The 25,595-nt window shown below is 40.1% G+C and overlaps 1 protein-coding gene across 2 annotated transcripts in view; it reads left to right on the forward strand.

Moving 5' to 3' along the window:
* tnks (tankyrase) overlaps positions 1 to 25,595 on the forward strand; it is a 93,825-nt gene that overhangs the window by 37,345 nt on the left and 30,885 nt on the right. For both annotated transcript variants that reach the window (XM_033017907.1, XM_033017908.1), the window contains 6 exons: positions 11,469 to 11,563; positions 12,474 to 12,540; positions 14,356 to 14,542; positions 16,439 to 16,560; positions 20,130 to 20,221; positions 21,898 to 21,976. In XM_033017907.1, the coding sequence (XP_032873798.1) occupies positions 11,469 to 11,563; positions 12,474 to 12,540; positions 14,356 to 14,542; positions 16,439 to 16,560; positions 20,130 to 20,221; positions 21,898 to 21,976 (642 nt within the window). The remainder of the gene's footprint in view (positions 1 to 11,468; positions 11,564 to 12,473; positions 12,541 to 14,355; positions 14,543 to 16,438; positions 16,561 to 20,129; positions 20,222 to 21,897; positions 21,977 to 25,595) is intronic.

Below are 25,595 nucleotides of genomic sequence, written 5' to 3' on the forward strand. Positions count from 1 at the left end.
CATGATCTCTAGACTCTTGTTTGCAATGCCCTGACTCGTGAAGGCAAGCATGTCATACACCTCTTTACCACTCTTTCTTCTTGTGTTGCCACTTTCAGACAGCTATGGACTTGGACTCCAATATTCCTCTGTATATCAATGCTGTTAAGTCTGGTCATTCACTCTGCAAAAGTAAAAGTGACAGAACTTGATCATGAATAGGCTTTATTGAAGGAAAGAAATGTTCAAAACAAGGTCAACTAATAATGCTTGGACGATCAAGGAATGGCATTCAGCAATATTTTGTGCAGGCACTACAATAATAATATTGGTGAAATTGACTGAAAATGTGCACTCAGAAATTCATACATGAATTTTAGATACAGATCACTTTCAGACGTAAAAATGCTCCTATTTTGTTTTCTTGTCAATTGGTTAGTGATGAACCCCTCTCTAATACCATACAAAAGGGAAAAAAAGTCTCAGAATGGAGTTAATCGCAGAATTTTTCTGTAATTCTCTTTCCAACTCTGCTCTTTCACCTTCATCTTTCTCTGACAATATATTATTTGTTCCATGCTAAACTTAGATGGCAAATGAAAAATCAGTTATTTCCTGGGCCATACACCTAAAGGGCCTGTCCCACTGTACGAGATAATTCAAGAGTTCTCCCGAGTTTTCCCCTGATTCGAACTCTGAGAATGTCCGTAGCGGGTCCGTAGGAGTTTGTGGATGTCTCGTAGCGGCTCGTACGAGTAACGGTAGGTGCTCGGGAAATCCGGTAAACTCGTGACGTATTTTCAACACCGTGAAAAATGTCCACGAGTAAAAAAATACTCGTGATGAAAAAAATTGTTACTTTTTACTTGTATGAGCCGCTACGAGACATCCACGAACTCCTACGGACCCGCTACGGACATTCTCCGAGTTCGAATCGGGAAAACACGGGGAGAACTCTTGAATTACCTCGTACAGTGGGACAGGCCCTTAACCAAGAAAGTGCATTCTCGCACTTGACAGCTCTCTTAACTGTTCAGGTTTTGTAGCTGTCATCCATTGTGGAAGGATGAAAGCATACTTGAGGCATACTTTTCTAATGTTGCTTTGCAATTACAATGTCGTGCTACTTGTGATGAATGCTGCCTAAGATTTTGGGGATTCTCCCAAATTCCCATTCTTTTTCAAATTCTTCAGCCCTATACTTTTAACAATTGTTTTAGTTTCAAAAATAAATCATATTTTAACTATTAGTCAGGCTACAGTTGGAATATTGTTTTTCTTTATCAGACTTGTGTTCTCCATGCCTTTGGCTCTTTTCATGAGTTGTGTATTTTTCTGGAGTCAACATTGCTAGGTGCATTTTTACAGGTGTCTTTTCCAACCTATGCATGGATGATGTCACTGAGTCCAAAACCTTAATAGGCATCCAAAGCAGGATCCTAGACTGATTTGCAGACTCCAACCTTGCACGTGTCAGTGACTACCGTGGTTGATTTACTGAGTTATTGGAGATATAATTTTGTAGATATGCTGACATTTTATCTTTGGAAATCTTTTTTTAAACTTTTGCAGATAAACAGAGAGATTTTGCTGCATCAATTAATTTCAGGTCATATGTCGCACAAACCAAATTAATAACCTGGTGAAATTTGGAAAGTATGGAAAGGAGCCAACTCCATGAATAATGCATCAGAGTTGTAAATAATTCAGTCCTTAAATGCATTTGTTTCCACAAAATGTTAATTCTGAAAAATCCATTCTTTAATCATTCTGCCTTCTAACTAATGCCTCATCTTGAACTTTGCTTCCAGTGACTGGCAAATGTGTTTATCTGCTATCCAACCATTACAGGTGACAGTTTACTTTAGTTAAATATCAAAAAGTCACAAATCTATTATCACTGAACTTTACCCTTCCCCATAGCCTAAACTGTATTCTTGCCTGTGATTCCATTCTGGTGGCTATTTCCAATTGAATTGGACTATATCTGTGTGCCATTTAATTATCTGCTGCTTTTTTTTTCTTTACAATGCCTCAAATAATTTTAACTCTGCATATGGAGCAATTATTTGAAAGGCAAGAATTACCTTATGAGAGAGAAAACTCTTTTGGAAGACAAACCTCTTGTTGTGGACTGGTCTTATACACAATAACTTGTTTGGCACTGGTCTTACATATGTGCGAATACCCATGAATAGTTCTGAGTTTCTACATGTAATAATACCCTTGTTGCATCATTATTATGGGGATGTTCTAAAAATTTGTAAGAAACTGCTGCAGTAGTTATGCTTAAATCCTCAACTGTGCGGTATTAATATTAATTCACTACAAGCATGTGACAATAATATTCTTTCTCAAGCCCCACTGTCTCAATGTAGGCTTCTGTCCATCTCTTTCCACAATCACCCCACATACCGCTGAAGTTTTAATCCACAATCTGGAGACTAGGAAAATTCCAGCAGCTTTCTAACTGGCTTTTCTCTGGGGTTTAAAAAATCACCATCCCAGCTATTAATTACTCCTGTATGTGTCAACCAAATCTACAGACATTTTGCCCCATCCCATGCCACCCCAATAAATGCTCTTTTTTGCTGCATCCTGCGCCACTCACCCTATCCCTTGAAAGCCTCCACATTGATGCCTTTCTGTCTCACCCCTCTGCCCGACACACAATGTCCTTGCAGGCCCTTTGACCCATTCTAACCTCCTGAGGATCCTCTATTACCCCCAGGCATTTCAGACACTATACACAACACTACTATGCAGTCTCCGCTTTGCCAACAACCCCCCATTCCCTTGTGGGCCATCCTTCCCAAATTAACTGACCTTCCGTATACCTCGGCATGCTCCCCAAGCTCAACATAAAGTAGCCCTGTCCATATCTCATAACCTTTCACCAAGGAAGGATCATCCTTGCCACAGTGAACAGAATCAACATCATCCTTGGATAGAAAATACAACCTGGAAATTTGGCAAAGCCAGTATGAGGTTTTTTAAACTTTGCAAGAAATAGGTTCAATCTCTTTTATTTGCCTTTATTCTGTAATCTTGCAATTTCTCTCTCCCCCCCCCCCCCCCCACTTCACCCTCACATTTTCTTCTCCCATCTGTCCAGTTTAAACATGAATATTGAGTGATTTGGCAGATCTCCTGAAAATCTGTTAGACAGTTGCACAGCTCTAAAGATATTTTGCTTGCTGTTTCTTAGGTCTCATAGTATTTTTCTATGTCATTCAACAACTGAAGAGTGTCTGCTTCTGTCCAGTGCCCGTTCCTTAATTTATAACTTTTTAAAATAGTATTGTTGTATTCAATGTGCGAGAAGAAACTGTCTTAAACCGTTTACATTGATTGGATAGTTGATGTGACTGTATACATCTCCAGCTCACAAAAATATACTTAGATTTTATGGCAAATACAAAGCTATTCCAAGTATAGATATGGAATTGGTTTACTTTTTCCAACCAGCTCTATACCAATTGTATCTCTTGTCAGCAATCACATGCTTGTATTCCAGTTGCACTCTTTGAAGTGTGGGGGCCTGAAATGTAGAGGATACCAAGATATATATTTTTTTTTTTCTATGAATTGTTTCTGAATTTCTCGAAATACAGGCTATGTTATTGGCTGTTGCATTCCTATAAAACAGTCCATATTACAAAATCCTATTTCCCATGGAAACCCCTATTGTAAGTGGAGATGAATTCCAACATTTCCTTCACTGCTTCATGGCAGGGCGGGCACTTGAATTAAAGTATGTCAGTTTCTAAAGCAAATCTCTCGAGTGGCCAGTAGCTGCGTTTGAGACACAAACAACTGCAAATGCTTTTCAACTTCTGGTGTTCAGCTTGAATGGAGATGTACACTTTTAAATGCATGTCAAATATAGTTCAATGATATAACTCGCAACAGGTAACAGTAGTCATTTGCAACTGGTGCTTAAACCTGCTGGCCCTCTTTCAGGCATCTTGAGGGTAAATAATATGTAAAACTCCTGGGAGTGGTTGGGAACTGCTGGACAGCAAAATGAACCTACTACACCAAAAAAGACACATCACTCCTCACGCATCAAGAAATATGAATGGAAAAAAGCCGAAAATAGTTTAAACTGGACCGAGTGCAGACCCGTTGGGTCTGTTCTCCCAACATGCGGTTGAAGGGAGGGGGGGGGGGAGGTGGCATGCGGCGTCACACACATTAACCACCCCCACACACACACTAACTACCCCACCCCCCCCCCCCCGCACACACGCTAACTACCCCCCTTGTTAATATATTAATATTATTAATTTGCTCCTTTTACCCCATAATCGCCCTATCTACTGACGCATAGCCCCCAACTTGCAGGCGCGTCTAGAGGGGGGGGGGGGGTAGGGAATGAGGGCAGAGAGAAAAGGGGGGGGGGGTAGAGGAAGAGGAACGTTGGGAGGGCGGGAGGGGGAGAGGGAAGGAGGATGGGGAGGGGATGAGGGCGAGAGATGGAGAGGGCGGACCTGAACTCCTGAACTCGGTGAGCGGGCAGCTCGGACGTGACCGACCTCGGGCGGTGTGGAGAGCCTCGGCAGCTTTCGCGTGACGATTCCCCGTGTCCCTGCGATCAACGGAGAAATTTCAGGTTTCCCAGAGGGCGTAATGCCCCGCGCGACAATAACTGCCGCCGTCATGTTCTACCATCGGATGGGGGAGACGGAGTGGTTGCATTGCGAGGTCAGCAGCTGGGAAGCCTTTATTTTTTTTAAATGTCAGTTTGGTGATACATTTTAGTAAATACTAGTCTAAGTGGGACCCGTTGGGTCCCATTGTCACACGGAAGGGCTGGTCCCCCTACGCAATATTCCACCTCTCCACCAATTCCAATATTGGTGGCCAGTGGGGGGGCTTTCTGGAGCGCTGGTATGGGTTCTTGGGGTGACAGCTCAGTCCCTCAAGCCTGATGTGCTGGCAGCTCACTCACGGCTGGTAGGCTGGCAGTTGACTCATGGCTATTCCTTGAAATTCCATTTCAAGCACGGTGCAAGGCCACCAAATTCAAATCCATTTCCCTACCATTTCAAGCAGGATGCAAAGTCACCAAATTCAAGTGCAGTTTCATACCACTTCAAGCAAGGTGCAAGGTCACCAAATTCAAGTGCAGTTTCATACCATTTCATGCAGGGTGCAACGCCACCACATTCAAATGCAGTTTCATACCATTTCATGCAGGGTGCAAGGCCACCACATTCAAATGCAGTTTCATACAATTTCAAGCAGGGTGAAACCACCATAAAACCACACAAAACACCAAACTCACAGTTCAGTAGACATTCAGTGTGTTCAGTTGATTCACAGCTCAGAGAGAGTCGTGACCTCTCCCTCCCCCATCATGCAGAGACTGAGCCACACCCACACTTCCGGGTTTGATAACCCCTCCCCCTCCCACAGGAAAAGGTGTGGCCTTCATGGCGTGATTGACAGGAGAGAGATTCTCAACATTTTTTAAACACTAATAACACTTTTATTTTTCATTGATGGGAAGAATCCTCTGCACCTGCTGAGCGAAGGGGGACTGAGTAAGATGGCCAAAAATCACAGCCGTAAGTGGTAGCGTTTTATCTAAAATTAATATACAGTGCAAACAGGAAGTTACCCAAAGCACCCAAACCACTATTTGCAGTAGTGCCTTTTAACTTCAAGCCAAAGCACCCAAACCACCACTTGCAGTCGTGCCTTTTAACTTCAAGCCAAAGCACCCAAACCACCATTTGCAGTAGTGCCTTTTAACGTCAAGCCAAAGCACCCAAACCACCATTTGCAGCAGTGCCTTTTAACTTCAAGCCAAAGCACCCAAACCACCATTTGCAGTAGTGCTTTTTAACTTCAAGCCAAAGCACCCAAACCACCATTTGAAGTAGTGCCTTGTAACTTCAAGCCAAAGCATCCAAACCACCATTTGCAGTAGTGCCTTTTAACTTCAAGCCAAAGCACCCAAACCACCATTTGCAGTAGTGCCTTTTAACTTCAACCCAAAGCACCCAAACCACCATTTGCAGTAGTGCCTTTTAACTTCAACCCAAAGCACACAAACCGTCTTTTGCATTAGTGCCTTTTAACTTCAACCCAAAGCACCCAAACAACCATTTGCAGGCAGTGCCTTTTTACTTCAAACCAACCATATTTTCATTTTCAACCCACATTAAGGGGACTCACAGTTGAGTAGGCATGTGTTCAGTGTTATTCAGAGCTCCAGAGAGACGTGACCCTCTGGCTTCCTCAATCTTGCAGAGGCACACCACTTCCGGGTTTTATAGTCCCTCCCCCCTCCCACCAGCAGGGGCAGCAGAGAGAATGGCGATTTAAAAAAAAACATTAATATCTCTCTGATTTTTCATCGATGGGAAAAATCCTCCGGGCCCGGAAGGCGGAGGGGGGCTTTGAGCGAGGTGGCCAAAAATGACGGCCATAGGTGGTGGCGTTCTCTCGGAAATCACAGCACAGCGAGCCAAAAGCGGTCAAGATCAGACATTTAGTAATATAGATAGATCTCGGGAAATAATTCACCAAATTTACAGAGGGGTGGATTTTTGAAATCATAAGGAAAATTTCTACCAGAAGATGTAAACATTTCACCATTATTGTAAAGTCAGCAGCTGGGCAGCTGTCAGATTGGTCAACAAGTTTAATAAAAAAGTCGGGAAAATAATGTACACACACACACAGAGACACACGCACGCACGCGCACACACATATAAAATCACCCCTCATCCTCTTGCACTCCACTAAATAGAGTCCCAGCCTACTCAACCTCTCCCTATAGCTCAGACCCTCTAGTCCTGGCAGCATCCTTGTATCTGTGGCTGGCTTTAGTTTTCTGGAGGCACAAGAAACTGCACCTGCTGGAATCTTAAGGAAAACCCCAAAGAACTCAGGAGGTCAGGCGCATCTGTGGAGGAAATAAACAGACCAAGTTTTGGGTTAGGACTCGTCTTCACACTGATGGAGTAGGTGGAAGAAAGCTGGAAAAATTAGGTTGGTTGAGCAAAGCCGGGAAAGTAAGATGCAGGTGAGGAGGATTTCATTGTCAAATGTTGGAATGTACGGGGGAGGGGAAAGAGGGGAGTAAAGGGAAATGTCGGACTTGGGGATGAGAGATGACCATATAGAGGAGGCAAAGGGAGTAGGGTGACTGGGAGATGGGAAAAATATGTGGGGTGGGTGGCACAGGAAAGAGGGGTATTACTTGAAATTAGAGGATTCAATGTTCATACTGGTGGATAATAAACCCAAGCGAAGTTATGAGGTACTGTTTCTCAGGTTTGTGTGTAGCCTCACTCTGGCAATGGAGGAGGCCAAAGACAAAGGTCATTTTATTAATTGGAAGGTGAGTTAAAATAGTTAGCAACTGGGAGATCCTACAGGTTTTGGCAGTCAGAGTGCAAATGTTTGGCAAAATGGTCACTTAGTCCACTTTTCGTCTTGTCGATGTAAAGGAGGCTGCATTGGAAGTACTGAATGCAATAGATGAGATTTGAAAAGCTGCATTTGAATCTTTGTCTCATATGGAAGGGTTGCTGTGGTTTCTGGATGGAAGTAAGAGAAGAGATGCAGGGACTTTAAATGGTCTCGCCCCGCCTTACCTCTCTGAGCTGCTTCATCCCTACGCTCCTGCTCGGTGCCTCAGGTCAGCTGATCAGCTGGTCCTGGAGGTACCGAGGTCTAAGCGGAATCTCAGAGGGGAGCCTTCTCTGTTGCTGCTCCGACATTATGGAACACTCTACCTTTGCACATTAGACAGGCCCCTTCACTGTCCATTTTCAAAACTAGTCTTAAAACCCTTTTCTATTCCTTGGCTTTCGCCCCTGCATGAGACTTTTCTCTTGTTTTAGTGTTTCTATTATTGTTTTTTATTGTTTTTACTGTCTTTTTATGTTTTTATTGTTTTGTTTTATGTTTATGATTAGTCATGTACAGCACTTTGTTGCAACAGTGGTTGTTTTTAAAGTGCTCTATAAATAAAGTTCAGTTCAGTTCAGGGACAAGTATTATGTCTACGGAGCTTGCAGGGGAATGTACCTGAGGATCGAGCAGGTTGTGTGGGAAGGGATGAGCGAACCAAGGCGTTGCAGAGGAGGTGATCTTTGTGGAAACCGGAATGGGGTAAGGGTGGGAAGATGTGACTAGCGGTGGAATTACCTTATTTCTGTTTTTTGTGTCTGAATATTCAGTATTGATGTCGGGACTACGTACCAAAAAGCATATCTCTTAAAACTCTACAGCATTTACTCTCCAGATGAGTATTTTAATCAGACAGTGAGCTCTAACTACTTTCGGAGTTTACTTCGGGTAGCTGAATTTTCCGACTCGCCTAGTTTTTCAAAGTTTGACATTTATTGACAATTTGTCTTAATTATGGTGGTTTGTGACAGGTGTTTGGATTAAATAATGCTATGAAAATTGATAGAAGTAGAAACAAGGAACTGCAGATGCTGGTTTACAAAAAAAGACACGGTGCTGGGGTAACTTAGCAGGTCAGACAGCATCTCTGGAGAACATGGATTGGTGACTTTTCTGGATGCGCCCGAAGAAAGGTCCCAACCCAAAATATCACTTATCCATGTTCTCCAGAGATACTGCCTGACACACTGAGTTACTCAAGCACTTTGTGTCTCTTTCTAAGAAAACTAATGGTATTCTTCAATGGCACACAATGATTAGTGTGTCTTTTACAAATTAGGAAGTGGTATTGATATGCAGATCCAACAACTTGGTTACTTAGTTATTCATCCACAATGCCCTAATATGGGATTGAATGTTCTTTGAGGTATCACAAGCTTTTGGGTTATTTGTAAAGATTGATCTTTCGAGAAACATCAGCAGTAAATAAATTGCTTCAATTTTAATGATTTTCACCAAATATAACAGATGACCGTGTGTATTTTTAATATTTAAAACCTACATTTTTTGCTTGATATTAAAGATTTCCGCTGAGGAACGTTATTTTTTAATTTCTGAGTAATTTTTGAAAGCTTGAGTTTTTATTTGTAACTTAGCGAATCATGCCCACTTCCTGTTATCAGCAACGTGATATACTTAAGATCATAACTAATTGCTGTAAATCATTTTTGCTCCTCCCTAAATTCATTGCATACTGGATTCCACTAAAGATATATCAATCAACGGCAAAATCAAATTTTCAGTTCAGAAATGTGCATGGTTTTAAGCGTTTGCCACATTTCAGTTTTTAAATTTTAGTTCTGCCTAAGCAAGTCAAATGGATTTGTTTGTTATTTACTTTGCGAGTGTTTTATATGCACGATGCAGTGTGAGCGTTTTTGTTGCTCTAGCAATGGAATGAATGAATTGCTGCTGTGAATCACTGCATCAGCCAAAAGTGATTTGTTTGTGTCGTATTAAGCATTAACAGCTGCATTTTATGCCAATTGTTCACATTCTGCATATTCTGGAAAATTAAAGTCAAGAATTGTCAAGTTCTTGATTCCTTTTCAGTCCTTATATTACCATGTATTCATATATACTGATGCTGATTTTAAAGATCTGTTCGAACTTGATTCAAATTTCCTTCTATAAGATTTTGTTGTGGTTTAGATTCTTGTATTTTTCTCCGGTGAGCTTTTCCAGTTCCTGATTGGTTGTAGCTGGACCCTGCAGACGTTTCCTGTAAACTGATCATGAAGCCAAATGTGGATCTATCTGCAATCCAGCCTGTGTGGGTAAACGGAAGATGATGGGGTGTGGCAATGATGCAGAAACAAAAATGCATGATATTTGAAGTTTCATTTCTAAATAATGGCCAGAATAAAACAACTCAAATTATTCAGTTCTTAACAATTTCACTTAATTTATCATTCTTATCCCATTTTCCTGTAAAGATCAATGCACACACTAGAACTTGAATAATGAATACAATCCGCATTAATAAATGCATTTTTTTAAATTCCGTCAAAGCATGAGATTAAGCAGAGGAACATTTAACTCTATTATAATAAGCGTTTTGTCTCTAATCCCACGAGCCAATCAGTACAGATTTGTCAGGCATGTCTGTTGATGTTAATGGACAAGTTGCAGACAGTATATCTGAGGATCCCAATGGACGACTTTCATTGAAATATCAAAATGCACAAATCTAGTTTCTACTTTCAGCGATTAGATCACCAATCCAATAAATATTTGTTGTCAAACCCATTTGTTTTATTACATATTGTCACCAGTTTACATCTCCAGTAGGTTGTTTTTTTTCCTCTCTTGAAAAGCTTTGGTTCTGGATTAGTGAAAGAAAGATTATAATGGAGGAAGTGGTACCTACAGTTGTAAATTTTGGCAACTGGCTTTTCTAAAACTATCGTAGCTGTGATAATGTTTACACTTTTTGTAGTGGCTTTTAATATGTTAGTGCCTGCACCATTCATGTGAAAGATAAATTCTTTGTTACTGATGTGCTTGTAAAGTTGCAGTGTAAGAAATTTGTTGTTTTGGTTCATATCCAGGGCATATGACACACAGTCTTGACTTTTGTCTTGATTTGAAATCATGATGAAAGGAGATGATGATGAATTCACTTTTCAATTTTAAATCTAGGCTGTACAAGGTAGGTGATCACTTTAGCACAGCTTTGTGAGATGAGGTTTATTGACTAGTTCTTCCCGTGGCATTTTTGTTGTTCTCAAAGGTTGAGTTTGCAGTTCGTTATTAGGCAAAAGTTGTATGTTTGCATTGGCTGATCTTTTAGTCAGGGAACAGGTACTGTGACAATGATATCCTTGGCTGTGGTGCCCAGAATTGCATTCAATTTTTTTGCATGTGCATGTGTATGATTGGCTTGAAAATGGAATCTTGTTAATGGAATAAAAAGTTTCTAATGAATCACTAATCCTTGAAATAGACAATTGTGGATTATGCTGCTTGTTAGGCAATATGATTACAAAGCAAACATTTTCAATGTTATTATTTTCACAACTGGCACCAAACATAGATTTCAAATTTAAATGTAGTTACTCAGGAGAGACGTTTAAGTATCAGTTACTTAATAATAATTCTAATAATTTAGCCTTAAACGCTATCAACATGTCATGCATGTGTTAATCTTTGGAAACAGCATTAATCTGGTGGGCCAGATGGTCCAACTGTTGTAACACGTATGTTTTATTAAAAGAATGCCTGTCGGATATGTCTATTATCAGCAAGGTGCCAAGGAAAAGTTCTCCCCCTGTAAATTTTGGCAAATGGTAAACAGTATTTCCCATTTATGTGGCAATGTTAATTTTCATTTCAATGCTCATTCATTTTAGGGAACTTGTAGTTTAGGTAAAATATTGAAGACTGCTTGGCCCACAGGATTATATACAATTGTTTTATGAATGATAAGTATTTATGTCTTTTGTGAGCTATCTGTATAAATATGGTTGATTTTTAACGATTAGATTGATTGTGCTACTTCAAGTCAAAAAATTTGTTTCATGTTAATTATTTTCAAAATTATTGATTATTGCTTCCAGTCTACTCCTCTGCATCTGGCGGCTGGTTACAACCGTGTGCGAATTGTTCAACTCCTCCTTCAGCATGGAGCCGATGTGCATGCCAAGGACAAAGGGTGAGTTAAATGTTGGGTCTTCCATGAAATGCTAAAGATAGGGAACACCTTTGTAACATTCAATGCTTTTTTTGAGCTATTGAGGACCAATGGCTAACAAATTTGTACAAAGTATTAACCAGCTAATTGCTCAATAGTTGCTACACCATTCTTTACTGGTCAACTGAAAGTGAAAACTGCAATACTGTAAGACTCCCATCCCAAAAAGCGACATCGTGTCAATTGAGCCTACATGACGGAGAAGTGTAATTTCATTTTTTAATAATTTTAAAGGATGCAGCACCAGACTTTTTTAACGGCTGTAATATTGAGGTATTACCATGAAATAGGTTAAACTGCTTTTATTTCCATAGAATATTTCCAAGGTGGAAATGTCAAGGACCGCATAGCTTTAAGGCCTGGGGAGCAGTATTTATAGGAGATATTTGGGAGTGCCAATTATTTTTATTTTTTTACTCGGTGGTGAGTGCCTTGGAATGTACTGCTAGGGATGGTGGTGAAGGAGGTAGATAGGATAGTGGCGTTTAAGAGGTTTTTAGATAGCCACCTGGATTTGAAGGACATCATGTTTGTTGACAAAAGAAAAATCTTTTGTTTTTCTGTTTATAGTTTGAACGTGAATCTAGTTTGAACCACCCCACCCCCCCCCCCCCTTCCATTGGATTCAAATGAGTTGTGATTTTGGTGGGATGTCCAAGTGTCCCTTGGTGGCTGCTTTGGTAGAAGAGAGATGAGGTTCAGTGAAGATACAAACAAAAATACAAAATTTCCTTGGGCAACAGAATAAATCCAGAAGTTTTTTGTTTCTCTGACTAAAATTAAACATTTTATTAATATTTTATCTTTAATAGATAATGTCTATCTTTTAATCTGTAAAGTCCTCGACTAAACTCTTGTCTTCTCTCCTCAGTGGCCTTGTACCTCTTCATAATGCTTGTTCATATGGTCATTATGAAGTCACTGAATTATTGTTGAAGGTAAGAATACTTATGTTCATTTTTTTAACTTTAGGTACTATAAAATTACATGTGCCTTTTATTTTAATCATTAGGAACTTAAATGCATCCACATTTTCATCCAACGTTGAAACGGTTTTGCATCCTATGTGCTAACAAGTGATTATACTGTATCTTTTTGAACATGTACTTATTTTCCTTGGAAAACTGTTCACAACAATTTTTATTATGTAGCTCTTTTCTTTTTCTTATCTGCTATTTCCCTCTTGTATCTTCTTTTGCTCTAATAATTATTTCTAATTATAACACTCTTTGCTTTCTGCAGTCATCCTCGCATCACCTTTGCTGTACCTATTCTTGTTCTTTTTCCCTTAAGTTTTCTTTCCTATTCCCTCTCCCTGCGTTCTCATTATTATTGTTTGGTGGTCTATTTTTGACGCCCTTCTGTGTAATATCTGATCATTTTCCTGGACAGCATGGCGTTTCCCCACTTTGCTTTATCAATGTCACCATCCTCTGCTTTCTCATTCCTTTTCCAAGTCCTGCTCTTCCTCCTTATCAGGTTTTTCCTCTCTAATTCGCTGCTTTTCCAGCTTCCTGTTTTTAATATATTCCAGAAGATGTGGTTTGCTTGGTGTATTCTTGTACAAATTCAGCTACTTCCAAGTTCTGGCTGCACCTATAACTGGATGCAGAATTGGCTTTGTGGTTGGAAGCAAAGGGGGGGCTGGAGGCTTGTGACGAGTGATGTGCCTCAGGTTGATGCCGACCAAACATTGCTGTTTGTCATTTATATCAACAAATGGATGAGATTATACAAAGCAGATAAGTAACTTTGAAGATGACAATAAAATAGGTGGTATCATAGACAGTGATGATGATTATCAAGAATTATAATGGGATCTTGATCAGTTGGGCAAGTGGGCTGAAGAATGGCTAATGAAGCAAAATTCGGATAAGAGTGAGGTGTTGCACTTTGGGCAATGAAACTAGGGCACAACCTTTACATTGAGCAATTTGTGTGTGGGGGGGGGGGGGGGGAGATGTTGTAGAGCAAAGGGATCTAGGAGTACATGTACAGAGTTTCCTGAAAATTGCATCACAGGTAGGATAGGTTGATGAAGAAGACTTTTGGTACATTAACCTTTATCAGTCAGGGTATTATGTATAGCATTTGGGACATGTTACAGTGTATAAGACGTTGTTGAGGCTATACTTGAATATTGTATTCAGTTTTGGTCACTGCTATAAGAAATATGTCATTAATCTGGAAATTGTATAAAGAAGCTTCATGAAGATATTGTCAGGTCTTGAGGGCTGGGGTTAAGCCTAAGACTTAATTCCTTGGAGCACAGGAGGCTGAGGAGTGATCTTATAGAGGTGTATAAAATCATGAGGAGATTAGATAGGGTAAATACATAATCCTTTTTCCAGGTTAGGGTAATAAAGAACTACAGGGCATAGTTTCAAGGTAAGGGGGAAATTTTAATAAGAACCTGAGGGGTGACTTTTGCATGCAGAAGGCCGTGGGTATATAGAACAAGCTGCCAGAGGAAGTAGTTGAGGCAGGTACAATAACAACATTAAAAAAACATTTGGACATGGATAGGAAAGGCTAAGAGGAATATGGGGCTAATGTGGGCAAACGTGACTAAGATGGGGCAGTTTGGTTGGCATGGACAAGGGGTCTGTTTCTGTTCTGTATGACTCTATGATTCTAACATTTCATTGTCAATAATTTATTTAAAGCACAAAACAAAGAAAATGGTGTTGAATGTTCTATTGGGTACAATAATTATAGGTTCTGGATGTCATTAGAATATTTCTCTCCTTCAGCATGGAGCCTGTGTAAATGCCATGGATCTCTGGCAATTCACACCACTGCATGAAGCTGCATCAAAGAACAGAGTGGAAGTCTGTTCGCTACTATTAAGCCATGGTGCAGACCCCACCCTAGTTAATTGCCATGGCAAGAGTGCAATGGATATGGCTCCCACTCCCGAATTAAAAGAGCGGCTTGCATGTAAGTATCAAAACTCCACAGGAATTTAACTACAGTTAATTTATTGCATGCTAAATATTTCTAGCATAAAAATTCGAGCAAATGGATCACGATATAATGGATGGTTCATTTGTATTTGTTATTTTTAATTTGGTAGGTTTGGTGGGAGTGAAACAAAAGAAGGGAAAATATGACTGAATTATCTCAACATTGAATTCTGGAACACAATTTCACCACTATTTTTAAAAGTAGAATCAGGAAAGATTTGCAACCAAATTACTTGCCTTTGATTTAAGGTTGACATGTATAGCAGACATGTACAGCAAGGCATTTGACAAGGTTCCGCATGGTAGTCTGCTCTGGAAGTTTAGATTGCATGGGATCCAAGGAGAGTTAGCTAACTGGATATAAAATTGGCTTCATGAAATTAAGCATAGGGTGATAGTGGAAAGTTCTTTTTTGAGCTGGAGATCAGTGGCTAGTGGTGTGCCTCACGGTTCGATGATGAGTGATTTGGATGAGAATGTACAAGGCATTATTAGTAATTTTGCAGATGTCACTAAAATGTGGTATTGTAGATAGCGAAGATGGTTGTCAAAAATTGCCACGGGATCTTGATCGGTTGGGCAGGTAGGCTGAGGAATGATTATTGGAGTTTCACAAAGAGAAATTCAAGGTATTACATTTTGGGAAGTCAAAGCAAAGCAGGACCAACGCAGTGAATGGCAGGGCTCTGGGGACTGTAGTAGAGGGATCTCGGAGTGCAGATACTTAGTTTCTTTAAAGTGGCATCACAAGTAAATATGGTGGGCAAGAAGGCATTTGGCACATTGGCCTTCATCAGTCAGCATAATGGGTATAGAAGTTGGGAGGTCATATTACAGTTGAACAAAACAAATTTAGAGTATTGTGTTCAGTTTTGGGCACTGTGTTCTGTTCCTTCTTAAACACTGTGTTATTGGAAATGTTGTTAAGCTTGAAATGGTGCAGAAATGATTGACAAGGATGTTGCCAGCACTCGAGGCCTTGAGCTATAGGGAGAGTTTGAGCAGCATAGGATTTGGAGTGCGGGAGGATGAGGGGTGATCATATAGAGGTGTACAAGATCATGAGTGGGATAGATAGGCTAAATGCACCTTTTACCCAGAGTAGAGGAATCGAGAGCCAGAGGTCATAGGTTTAAATTGAAGGGTGGGGAAAGATTTAATAGGAACCTGAGGGGCAACCTTGTTTTCACAAAGGGTCGTAGGTATATGGAACGAGCTGCTGGAGGAGGTAGTTGTAGCGGGTACTATGGTAAAGTTGAATAAACATTTGAGATACATGGAGAGGATAAATTTAGACAGATATGGGCCAAATGCCGGCAGTTGGGCCGTAGGGCATGTTTCCATGCTCTGACTCTATAGTAAGATGGCATAAACATCTGAGCAAAGCTGTATAGCTTTTTCAATTGATTGAGATACCATCAGCGATTTTTAAAAATTACCTTTCAGATCGGTAATGTTAATTCCTTGAAATATTTTCTATACCAACCCCACCTAACAGCACATGTACTCATTTGATTAGCCAAAATGTTGACTTTTAATTGATTTACCATGATAAATCCTGTTCAGCCAAGCAATTACAATAAAAGCTGAATTTGTAAACAAGCCTGCAGATCATGGCCATGCAAAACCTCAGATAAATAAGGTCAATTGTCCTTTGAACGTAACTTACCGATCACCCTATTCGCAATGAATGTGATGTATTCACAGTCCATAATATCAAATGTCTCATTAGCTTAATTTTTTCTTATTTCTGGTACCTTATATTTAAAATGGTTGAATACAACATTTAAACAAAAGTCTTTGAAGAAGCCATTCTGGCTTTAAAATTATGGTGAGTTAATGCTGAAAACTGCATTCTTTTTTTAAACAGATGAATTTAAAGGCCATTCATTACTGCAAGCTGCAAAGGAAGCAGATTTGGCAAAAGTGAAAAAGAGTCTTGCTTTAGAGATAATAAATTTCAAGCATCCACAGACCCATGAAACTCCACTGGTAATCATTTAAGCTGTATTTATTGCTTTGTTTTGCTTTAAAGTGGCTTCAGAAAAAATGCATGACCTCACAATTTTGATGCTCGGAAATCCTGATGTGTTTGTTATGCTTGATTTTGCAATGTCCATTATGTTATTACCCTGAACTTCCTCTCACCATTTAAAAACAGTATTTCCCTAATATCAACTATTTCCCTTTAAAGGTTTTTACAGATTCTGCTTCACTATTATTTCAGGTTGGATAAAAATGTGCAGTCAAGTAAAGATAATACCTGTATTTTCATCTGCTTTATAGCCAGTTTTCCCATTTTTAATGTTACGGATTTCTAAGCTTAGAACTCCAGTACCATAAGTTGGTACTCTAGTACCATAAATATTTTGCTATTTATTCTATCCGGATTCTTACTGTCTTGATCACTCATTTATTTGCATAAACTGTTATTATTTATCTAAGCTCCTGAGTTACAATACGTCGCAGTAAAATATTCTGTAACCAGTACATTTTGATCTGTGCCAAATCTAAACCCATGGATGCTGGCAATGATCTCCCTCTATTCCAACCACTTTGAAGCTCTTAAACAATCCTTTTCAATTACTTTTTTCTATGCCTGACATTTTATTTTTATCAGTAAAATCTTTCTTCCCCATGAATATTCCAAGCAGCCTGAGTGTTTGCTGTTAATGGCAGATGCAGTATAATGTGGATAAATGTGAGGTTATCCACTTTGGTGGCAAAAACAGGAAAGGTAGACTATTATCTGAATGGTGGCCGATTAGGAAAAGGGGAGATGCAACGAGACCTGGGTGTCATGGTACACCGGTCATTGAAAGTAGGCATGCAGGTGCAGCAGGCAGTGAAGAAAGCGAATGGTATGTTAGCATTCATAGCAAAAAGATTTGAGTATAGGAGCAGGGAAGTTCTACTGCAGTTGTACAGGGTCTTGGTGAGACCACACCTGGAGTATTGCGTACAGTTTTGGTCTCCTAATCTGAGGAAAGACATTCTTGCCATAGAGGGAGTACAGAGAAGGTTCACCAGACTGATTCCTGGGATGTCAGGACTTTCATATGAAGAAAGACTGGATAGACTCAGCTTGTACTCGCTAGAATTTAGGAGATTGAGGGGGGATCTTATAGAAACTTACAAAATTCTTAAGGGGTTGGACAGGCTAGATGCAGGAAGATTGTTCCCGATGTTGGGGAAGTCCAGAACAAGGGGTCACAGTTTAAGGATAAGGGGGAAATCTTTTAGGACCGAGATGAGAAAAACATTTTTCACACAGAGAGTGGTGAATCTCTGGAATTCTCTGCCACAGAAGGTAGTTGAGGCCAGTTCATTGGCTATATTTAAGAGGGAGTTAGATGTGGCCCTTGTGGCTAAAGGGATCAGGGGGTATGGAGAGAAGGCAGGTACAGGATACTGAGTTGGATGATCAGCTATGATCATATTGAATGGCGGTGCAGGCTCGAAGGGCTGAATGGCCTACTCCTGCACCTATTTTCTATGTATCTATGAAGGGCCTACTCCTGCACCTATTTTCTATGTTTCTATGTTAATGGTATAGAATCGGACGAATGGCTGCTTGTTTATTAACTTGCAGCTGATATACATCTTCCGCTAAGATTCTGTGTCTTATAGGTAATCGGGTTTACAAAAAACAGTTTTCAGCCACTTTGTCTCTTGACCTGACCCATAATTGAATACGGGCTTGGCTGAAATGATTGTAACCTCAGTTCCATATTCCTGTACTTGGTAACCTTCCACACTGTTGTACATTAAATCCTCCCACTGTCTATTGCATAAATTCTATCTTATAAATATTCAAAGTTTCTGCTTTTTTTTAAATCTCTGGGGGAAAGAGGGTTCCAAATACACTTGACTGTTGAGATAACAATTCTCCCTAAATGCTTCAAATGCCTAATCCCTTATTTTTAAACAATGAATCTTACTTTTAGAAACTCTCACAAGGAAACAAGGTTTCAGATAGGTTTTTCCCTAACATCTTTTCTGCAATGTTATTGTCATTTTAACACTTTGGTAACAGCTGGTGTAGATAGAGCTTTTTTGTCATAATTTTCCAGTTCAAGTAGTTTTGCAGTCAATTGTGCATATTGGCTGGAGCCATCGGGGCTCTGCTGTGGAATAGTCTGTGCATCAGGGTTTAGAGTTGCTCCCTTCCAGCATTGCTGTCCGTTTCTCCATACAACAGAGCCATCTGTGAACTAACTGCATGATGTTGCTGAACAATGGACAGATCACTCAGTGATGCCCTCTATGGATGGGGCAAGGTGGAGGCTCTGGGCAATTTGCAATCTGCAGACTGAGGGATTTCTGTGACTTTCTCCTGTAGTTTGCTAACACTGACTGTTTGGTAGCGCTTTCAGCAATGGTCCATTTCCATTTAACAATAGACCTCTGCTGTCGGGTTTCTGAAAGCCTTTTGGACCTTGTTACCATCTGTCTTTCTGTTTTTACCAGCACCCAATAACTAGATAGTAGCTGTTTCCCGAAAGGTGCGTAACGAGTGGCTGCTTTTGGCAGCTTGCGTGACCAGAAATCCAGAGGCACCATTTTGTTGCAGCCATAATTTCCATACAGCAACATTTGAATTTGCTGGGGTTTGCAGTTCAAATGGGCAGCAGGCGAACAAATAGGAATAGTGAAAATGGTGTAGGCTAGGTCAATTACGGCATTACACCACTGAGTCCCAGATGAAAGGTACTTGATCGAGTAAGTTAACATCAGACTGTTTGAGAGGACATGTCCTTATTTAGCTGGCATTTGTCAATTGTTATTCACCAGCTGCTGTCAGCTTAATATTGCTTTAATCAGTGTTAGAGTTAAACCTATGAGGGAATGTTAAAGCATACTTTAGCATTGTTCCTTTGTAAGTCAAAATAGGAAGAGTTTCTCCTGAGGCTGTCTGCATGTCAACCACTAAATAATTTTGTTATTTCCAAGCAGAGTTGTCTTAATCTGGTGGGTTCAGGGATTGAACCCTATTAAGAGCAGATATCAGCTCTTAAGTTTTGAAAGGAATTTGTTTCTATATGGAAAGATCTCATTGGATCTAATTTTTAAAAATTTACAGGTTACTGCTGGGAATTACTTGGCACACTTAATACTCTGTAGGAACCCAATCCCGAAAGAATTGTTGCTAAATGCGAGAAATTAATATCAGTATATTAATTTTATTTTATTAACTTTTTTGTTTTTTTAAAAAGCAGCAGATAATTCAATATTCTGAATGTTTTAGTGGTGAAACACAAAATTTAAACTCTGAGAAAAACCTTAAATGTATTGCTCAGGAAAGTCAATGACAATTTCAAATTTATATTACTTAACAAATGTGTACATTATTTCAGCGGTGATTTACTTTTTCAGTTGGGGCTTCTTGCTCCTTTGAATTAAATTTATTGTAATTTTTCATCCTGTTGTCATTAAGTGATTTGTTTTGCTTAGTTGGTTCTGATATGACACATTGTACTAAACTTCTGTGTTAATAAAATAAGTTGATTTTTAGTCAAAGCTATTTAAATCTGGAATGTAATATCCAAATTCCCTTCCAGCATTGTGCTGTGACTTCACAACACCCCAAACGCAAACAGGTAACCGAACTGCTTTTGAGGAAAGGAGCGAATGTCAATGAAAAAAATAAAGAGTAAGTTTTTTTGTTATTCAGAAATTGGATTTGTTGTCTTAGACTGTTAAACCAACATTAGTTAATGTGCCAAATCTATATACTTTTAAAACTCGTGTGTGTGTGTGTGTGTGTCATTTTGCCTGTGAAACGTATTTTCTCGAAAACCAGACGCAAATTCGCGGAGATTTTTACATATTTCTGTAGCGATTTAACTTACGATTTCGGAAAGCGACTCCTCTCTAAATTTGATCAATTATTTCCCCAGCTTTTTAATAAAGTTGTTCACAAAACGGACTGTTTTTTAATCAAACCGCTGCGGCAGCTGCGGACATCACAATGCCCTTGCTCGTGGCACCGCCCCCCCTCCCCCGCTCTCAATTAAAGGCGCACCTTCCCCCACCCCCGTCATTTTTTTCGCCTCCCGCTGTGCTGCGGACCAAAGATCCAGAGGGAGTAATGGCCGCCAGGGCCACCTCATCACGTGCCCCGCGTGACGATAACGGCTGCTGCCGCCTGGCTCTCCTCCACTCTTCCCCCCCGGGCCCGGCCCGGCTCTGTCACGCTGGGTACAGCGAGTACAGGCCCAGTGCCGTCAAACGCTCATCATAGGTTAACCTATTCATTCCTGGGATCATTCTTGTAAATCTCCTCTGGACCCTCTCCAGAGCCAGCGCAGCCTTTCTCAGATATGGTGTCCAAAATTAATCACAATATTCCAAATGCGGCCTTATCAGCACCTTATAGAGCCTCAACATTACATCCCTGTTTTTGTCTACAAGCCTTCTTGAAATAAGCATTAAGTTTGCTTTCTTTACTACCGATTCAACTTGCAGATTAACATTTTTGGGAATCCTGCACCAACACTCCCAAGTCCTTTTGCACCTCCGATTTCTGGATTCTCCCCATTTATGGAAATAGTCTACACCTTTATTCCTACTACCAAAATGCATGACTCCACACTTTGCTACACTATATTCCATCTGCCATTTCTCTGCCCACTCTCCTAACCTGTCCAAGTCCTTCTGTGGAGTCCCTGCTTTCACTACACTACCTACCCCTCCACCTATTTTTGTATCATCCACAAACTTTGCCACAAAGCCTTCAATCCCCTTGTCCAAATCATTAATATACAACGTGAACAGTAGCGGCCCCAGCACCGACCCTTGCAGAACTCCGCTAGTCACTGGCAGCCAGCCAGAAAAAGCCCCCTTTATTGCCACTCTTTGTCTTCTGCCATCCAGCCAACCTGCTATCCATGTTAGTATCTGCCCTTTGATACCGTGGGCTCTCATCTTCCTAAGCAGCCTAACGTGTCGCACCTTATCGAAGGCTTTTTGAAAATCTAAGTAAACAACATCTACTGACTTTCTTTTGTCTGTCCTGCTATTTACTTCTTCAAAGAATTCCAGCAAATTTTTCAAGCAAGATCACCCCTTCATAAAGCCATGCTGACTTTATTTTATCGTGAACCTAAGTACTCCACAACCTCATCCTTTCTAATCCTTAAAACCTTACCAACCACTGAAGTCAGACTAACTGGCCTATAGTTCCCACTTTTCTGCCTTGCTCCCTTTTTGTGCAGCGGGATAATATTGGCAATTTTCCTATAGAATTTATTTCAATTTCAGGTTAGGGCATTTACAGCTTTTTTACTTTTGTGTATAAGGCTTCACAAAATTTTAAATTTCTTGCAGTTTTCTTACACCACTACACGTGGCTGCAGAGAGAGCACATAATGATGTGGTGGAAGTCCTTCACAAGCATGGAGCAAAGGTATGTTTCTCTTTAGGTTTAGATTTACTACTGTCACGTGTATTAAGGTACAGTGAACAACTTTGTTTTGCATTCTATTCAATCCAACCACACCTCCCCAAATTTATTGCAATCCATGACAATTTACATTCACTTAGTGCTTTTAACATCCTACATGAAAGGCAATTAGAACAGGAGTGTCAGCAGAATTGTGCAACTTTGTGAAGGAAGAAGAGATAGAACAGTTCTAAGGAGGTTTTCAGAGCTTCAAACCTTGGCATCCAAGGCATAGATACCTATGATGGAATTACTAAAATAATGGAAGAACTGGAGGAGCATGAAGACATCAGAAAAAGTAGGATTGGATGGAGTTACAAAGATAGGGAGGTATGAATGCTGGAGGAATTTGTAAAATGTCGAGCATTTTAAAATTAAGTCTTTGCATGACTGGTTAATCAACTGGTACAGAGAACAGCAGACACGAGTTGATGCACGTGTGGGTATGGGCAGCAAAGTTTTGGGGGAGCTCCAAACTTGTAGAAGTATAGAAGATTGAAGGCTAGCCACAACAACATTGAATGATGAGCATGAATGAGATTTACAAGGGCCACTAGAGTGGAAACATGGCAGAGATGGTTAGTGTTATAAAGTTGAACATGTCTCTCGAAGGCTTGTTACGTGGCTAAAATGCATCTTGGAGACCGATGTGACAGAAATGTTTGAAGAAGCTTGTATGTCCTTGAGTCATGGCCAGAGCGAGTAGTGGACTTGATGGGATCATGTGTTTGGGACTCTTGAAAAAGTGTTTCTTCGTTTCCGTTCTAAATGCCTTATTCCTTATTCTTAAACTGTGGCCCCTGGTTCTGGACTTCGAATCCAGGCCGCTGGCGCTGTAAGACAGCAACTCTACCGCTGAGCCATTGTATCGCCATAGAGTTCTAATACAGTTGCTCCTCGACCTATGATACGGTTACGTCCCGATAAACCCATTGTAAATCGAAAACGCATTTAATACAATTTGGTCACGTGACCATCGTAAATTAGAAATATCATGTCAAAGCATTGTAAATCGGGGAGCATCTGTATGCTATAACATAGATTATAATATTTTATAACAGCATTCCCATGTTATTTATGACCAGCTTTCACCAAGTTCCTTTCAAGGTACCCTTTCAAAAATCCTCTAAATAAGTCAACCTATTTAGGACAAATTTGTGTATGTTATCCCACTTTTTAAGAAAGGCGGGAGAGAGAAAACAAGAGGAAACGAATATAGGAGTAAAGAGGTCCTTCTGCAGTTGTACAGAGCCCTAGTGAGACCACACCTGGAGTATTGTGTGCAGTTTTGGTCCCCTAATTTGAGGAAGGACATTCTTGCTATTGAGGGAGTGCAGCGTAGGTTTACAAGGTTAATTCCCGGGATGGCGGGACTGTCATATGCTGAGAGAAAGGAGCAGCTGGGCTTGTACACTCTGGAGTTTAGAAGGAAGAGAGGGGATCTCAATGTAACATATAAGATTGTTAAGGGTTTGGACATGCTTAGAGGCAGGAAACATGTTCCCGATGTTGGGGGAGTCCAGAACCAGGGGCCACAGTTTAAGAATAAGGAGTAAGCCATTTAGAACGGAGACGAGGAAACATTTTTTCTCCCAGTGAGTGGTGAGTGTAGAATTCTCTGCCTCAGAGGGCAGTGGAGGCAGGTTCTCTGGATGCTTTCAAGAGAGTGCGAGATAGGGCTCTTAAAAATAACGGAGTCAGGGGATATGGGGAGAAGGCAGGAACGGGGTACTGATTGGGGATGATCAGCCATGATCACATTGATTGGCGGTGCTGGCTTGAAGGGCCGAATGGCCTACTCCTGCATCTATTGTCTATTGTATTTATTTGCTTGATGCTATTTTGTAATTATTTTTGAGTTTTATTGTGAAACTTGCAAATTTCCCAACAATCTATATTTTCTTTTGCATATAAGGCCATTCTGGCTGAAACCACATCACTCGGCCTAAATTTGGGAACATAATACTTTGGCATAGTTCTTTCATATGTTCACTTTTCTCCCCAAGTTGCCCTCCAATAGGTGTTAGAACATACTTGGTAGAAAGTAACAATCATCTGGTTTCTCTTCACCCTCCCCTCCCCATTACCCATTTATTAGTCCTATGATAGTTAAGTAAGATCTTTTTGTGGCCTTATTCAAGATGGTAAATCTCAGCTTTTTTTTTTTTCATGCTTGCTATCCTAGAGACACCAACCCAGATTGTAGGATTCCATTTCACTCCAACTAAGTTTGGATTGGGAGTGAAAATATGCTACAAACATTTTATTGAAGCTCCAGCATCTTGAAACCCTGTAAATAAAATAACAAATTTGATATTTATTTTTGGTTTGATGGTGTAAAGATTGTAGTGCTGGTTCAATTTAATCTTTCGACATGAAATAGAATGTCCATATCCCACACATCTCAGTGACAAAATAACCTAGAAATCAGAAATTTAGCATGTTAGCTGTAGCATAAGACTGAAGGCCCTCCATGGCCCAAAGGGGACCTAATTTTGATTTTCCCCATTTAAATTTGATTTTCAAGATATTAAATATTTACTAACTTACGTGGTCTAAGTACCATTGATCTCCCTGATGAACTGCAAAGGGAAACTGTAAATATTGACACTGAGTTTCTGCAGGATGCCAGCTATGATTTAAACCAGTTAAACGGATATATCCGAGAGAAAGAATCAAGTTCTTTGAGGTACCAAAGAATTGTCCTAGATACTAATACAGAGACTGTTTACAGTGAAAAAATAACCTCTTTTTTTTGGATGCATTCGGTGAAATGGGAAAACTCTCCTTATCTAACTTTGGGTAAAGTGTGAATACAAAACGTAATTGCTTCAGCATCAACAGACATTGCTTCAGCGCTTAAGAGGAAAAACGCAAATTTCTGCTGTCAAACTGCCTTTAAACGTGATGAATGTGGAGACTCCATAATGTGTGACATTAGGCAAGCTGCAAAGGAAAAACATGTATAAGGTTGTAAACATTGTTTGGGATGAATGTATAATGGCTCACAAATAATAAATAATGGGAAGTGTTACTTTAGTTTTAGTTGCAAATTCTTGTCAAATGTTACCATTAATCCCATGAAAAAATAAAGATGAATTGCAGGCCTATGATAAATCATCTTATATTGGGAAAATGTTGAACAATGATACTGTAATCCAGTGTTCAAGCCCATCTGCGAGCAAATTTACTCAATCTCGAAATGGGGAAATTAAGCGGGAAGATGCAACTGGAATGATTTAGATGAAAAACTGGCACTCGATGATCTGATGTAAGCTGTTTTCCCAAATGTCACTCAACGCTACTTGAATTACCAGTGATTGTGAGTAGGAGCAATTTTAATGCCAAACATCGTGCAATGCCGTCCATGATACAGACCTATCAAAGCTTCCCGGACAATATAAATCTATTGACAAAATGGCTGTCATTGATGAGGCTGTACATTTTCTTGTTGAATTTTTAAACTCTATATCACCACTTGGTTTGCCATCACATAATGTACTAAAATTGGATTCATAATTTACGCAACATCATTTACGCGTCACGACGCACGATCCACGCGTCGTGCCGCGTACGCGATGCG

Source organism: Amblyraja radiata, chromosome 3 (assembly GCF_010909765.2).
Source record: "Amblyraja radiata isolate CabotCenter1 chromosome 3, sAmbRad1.1.pri, whole genome shotgun sequence".
In the NCBI taxonomy this organism is placed as follows: domain Eukaryota; kingdom Metazoa; phylum Chordata; class Chondrichthyes; order Rajiformes; family Rajidae; genus Amblyraja; species Amblyraja radiata.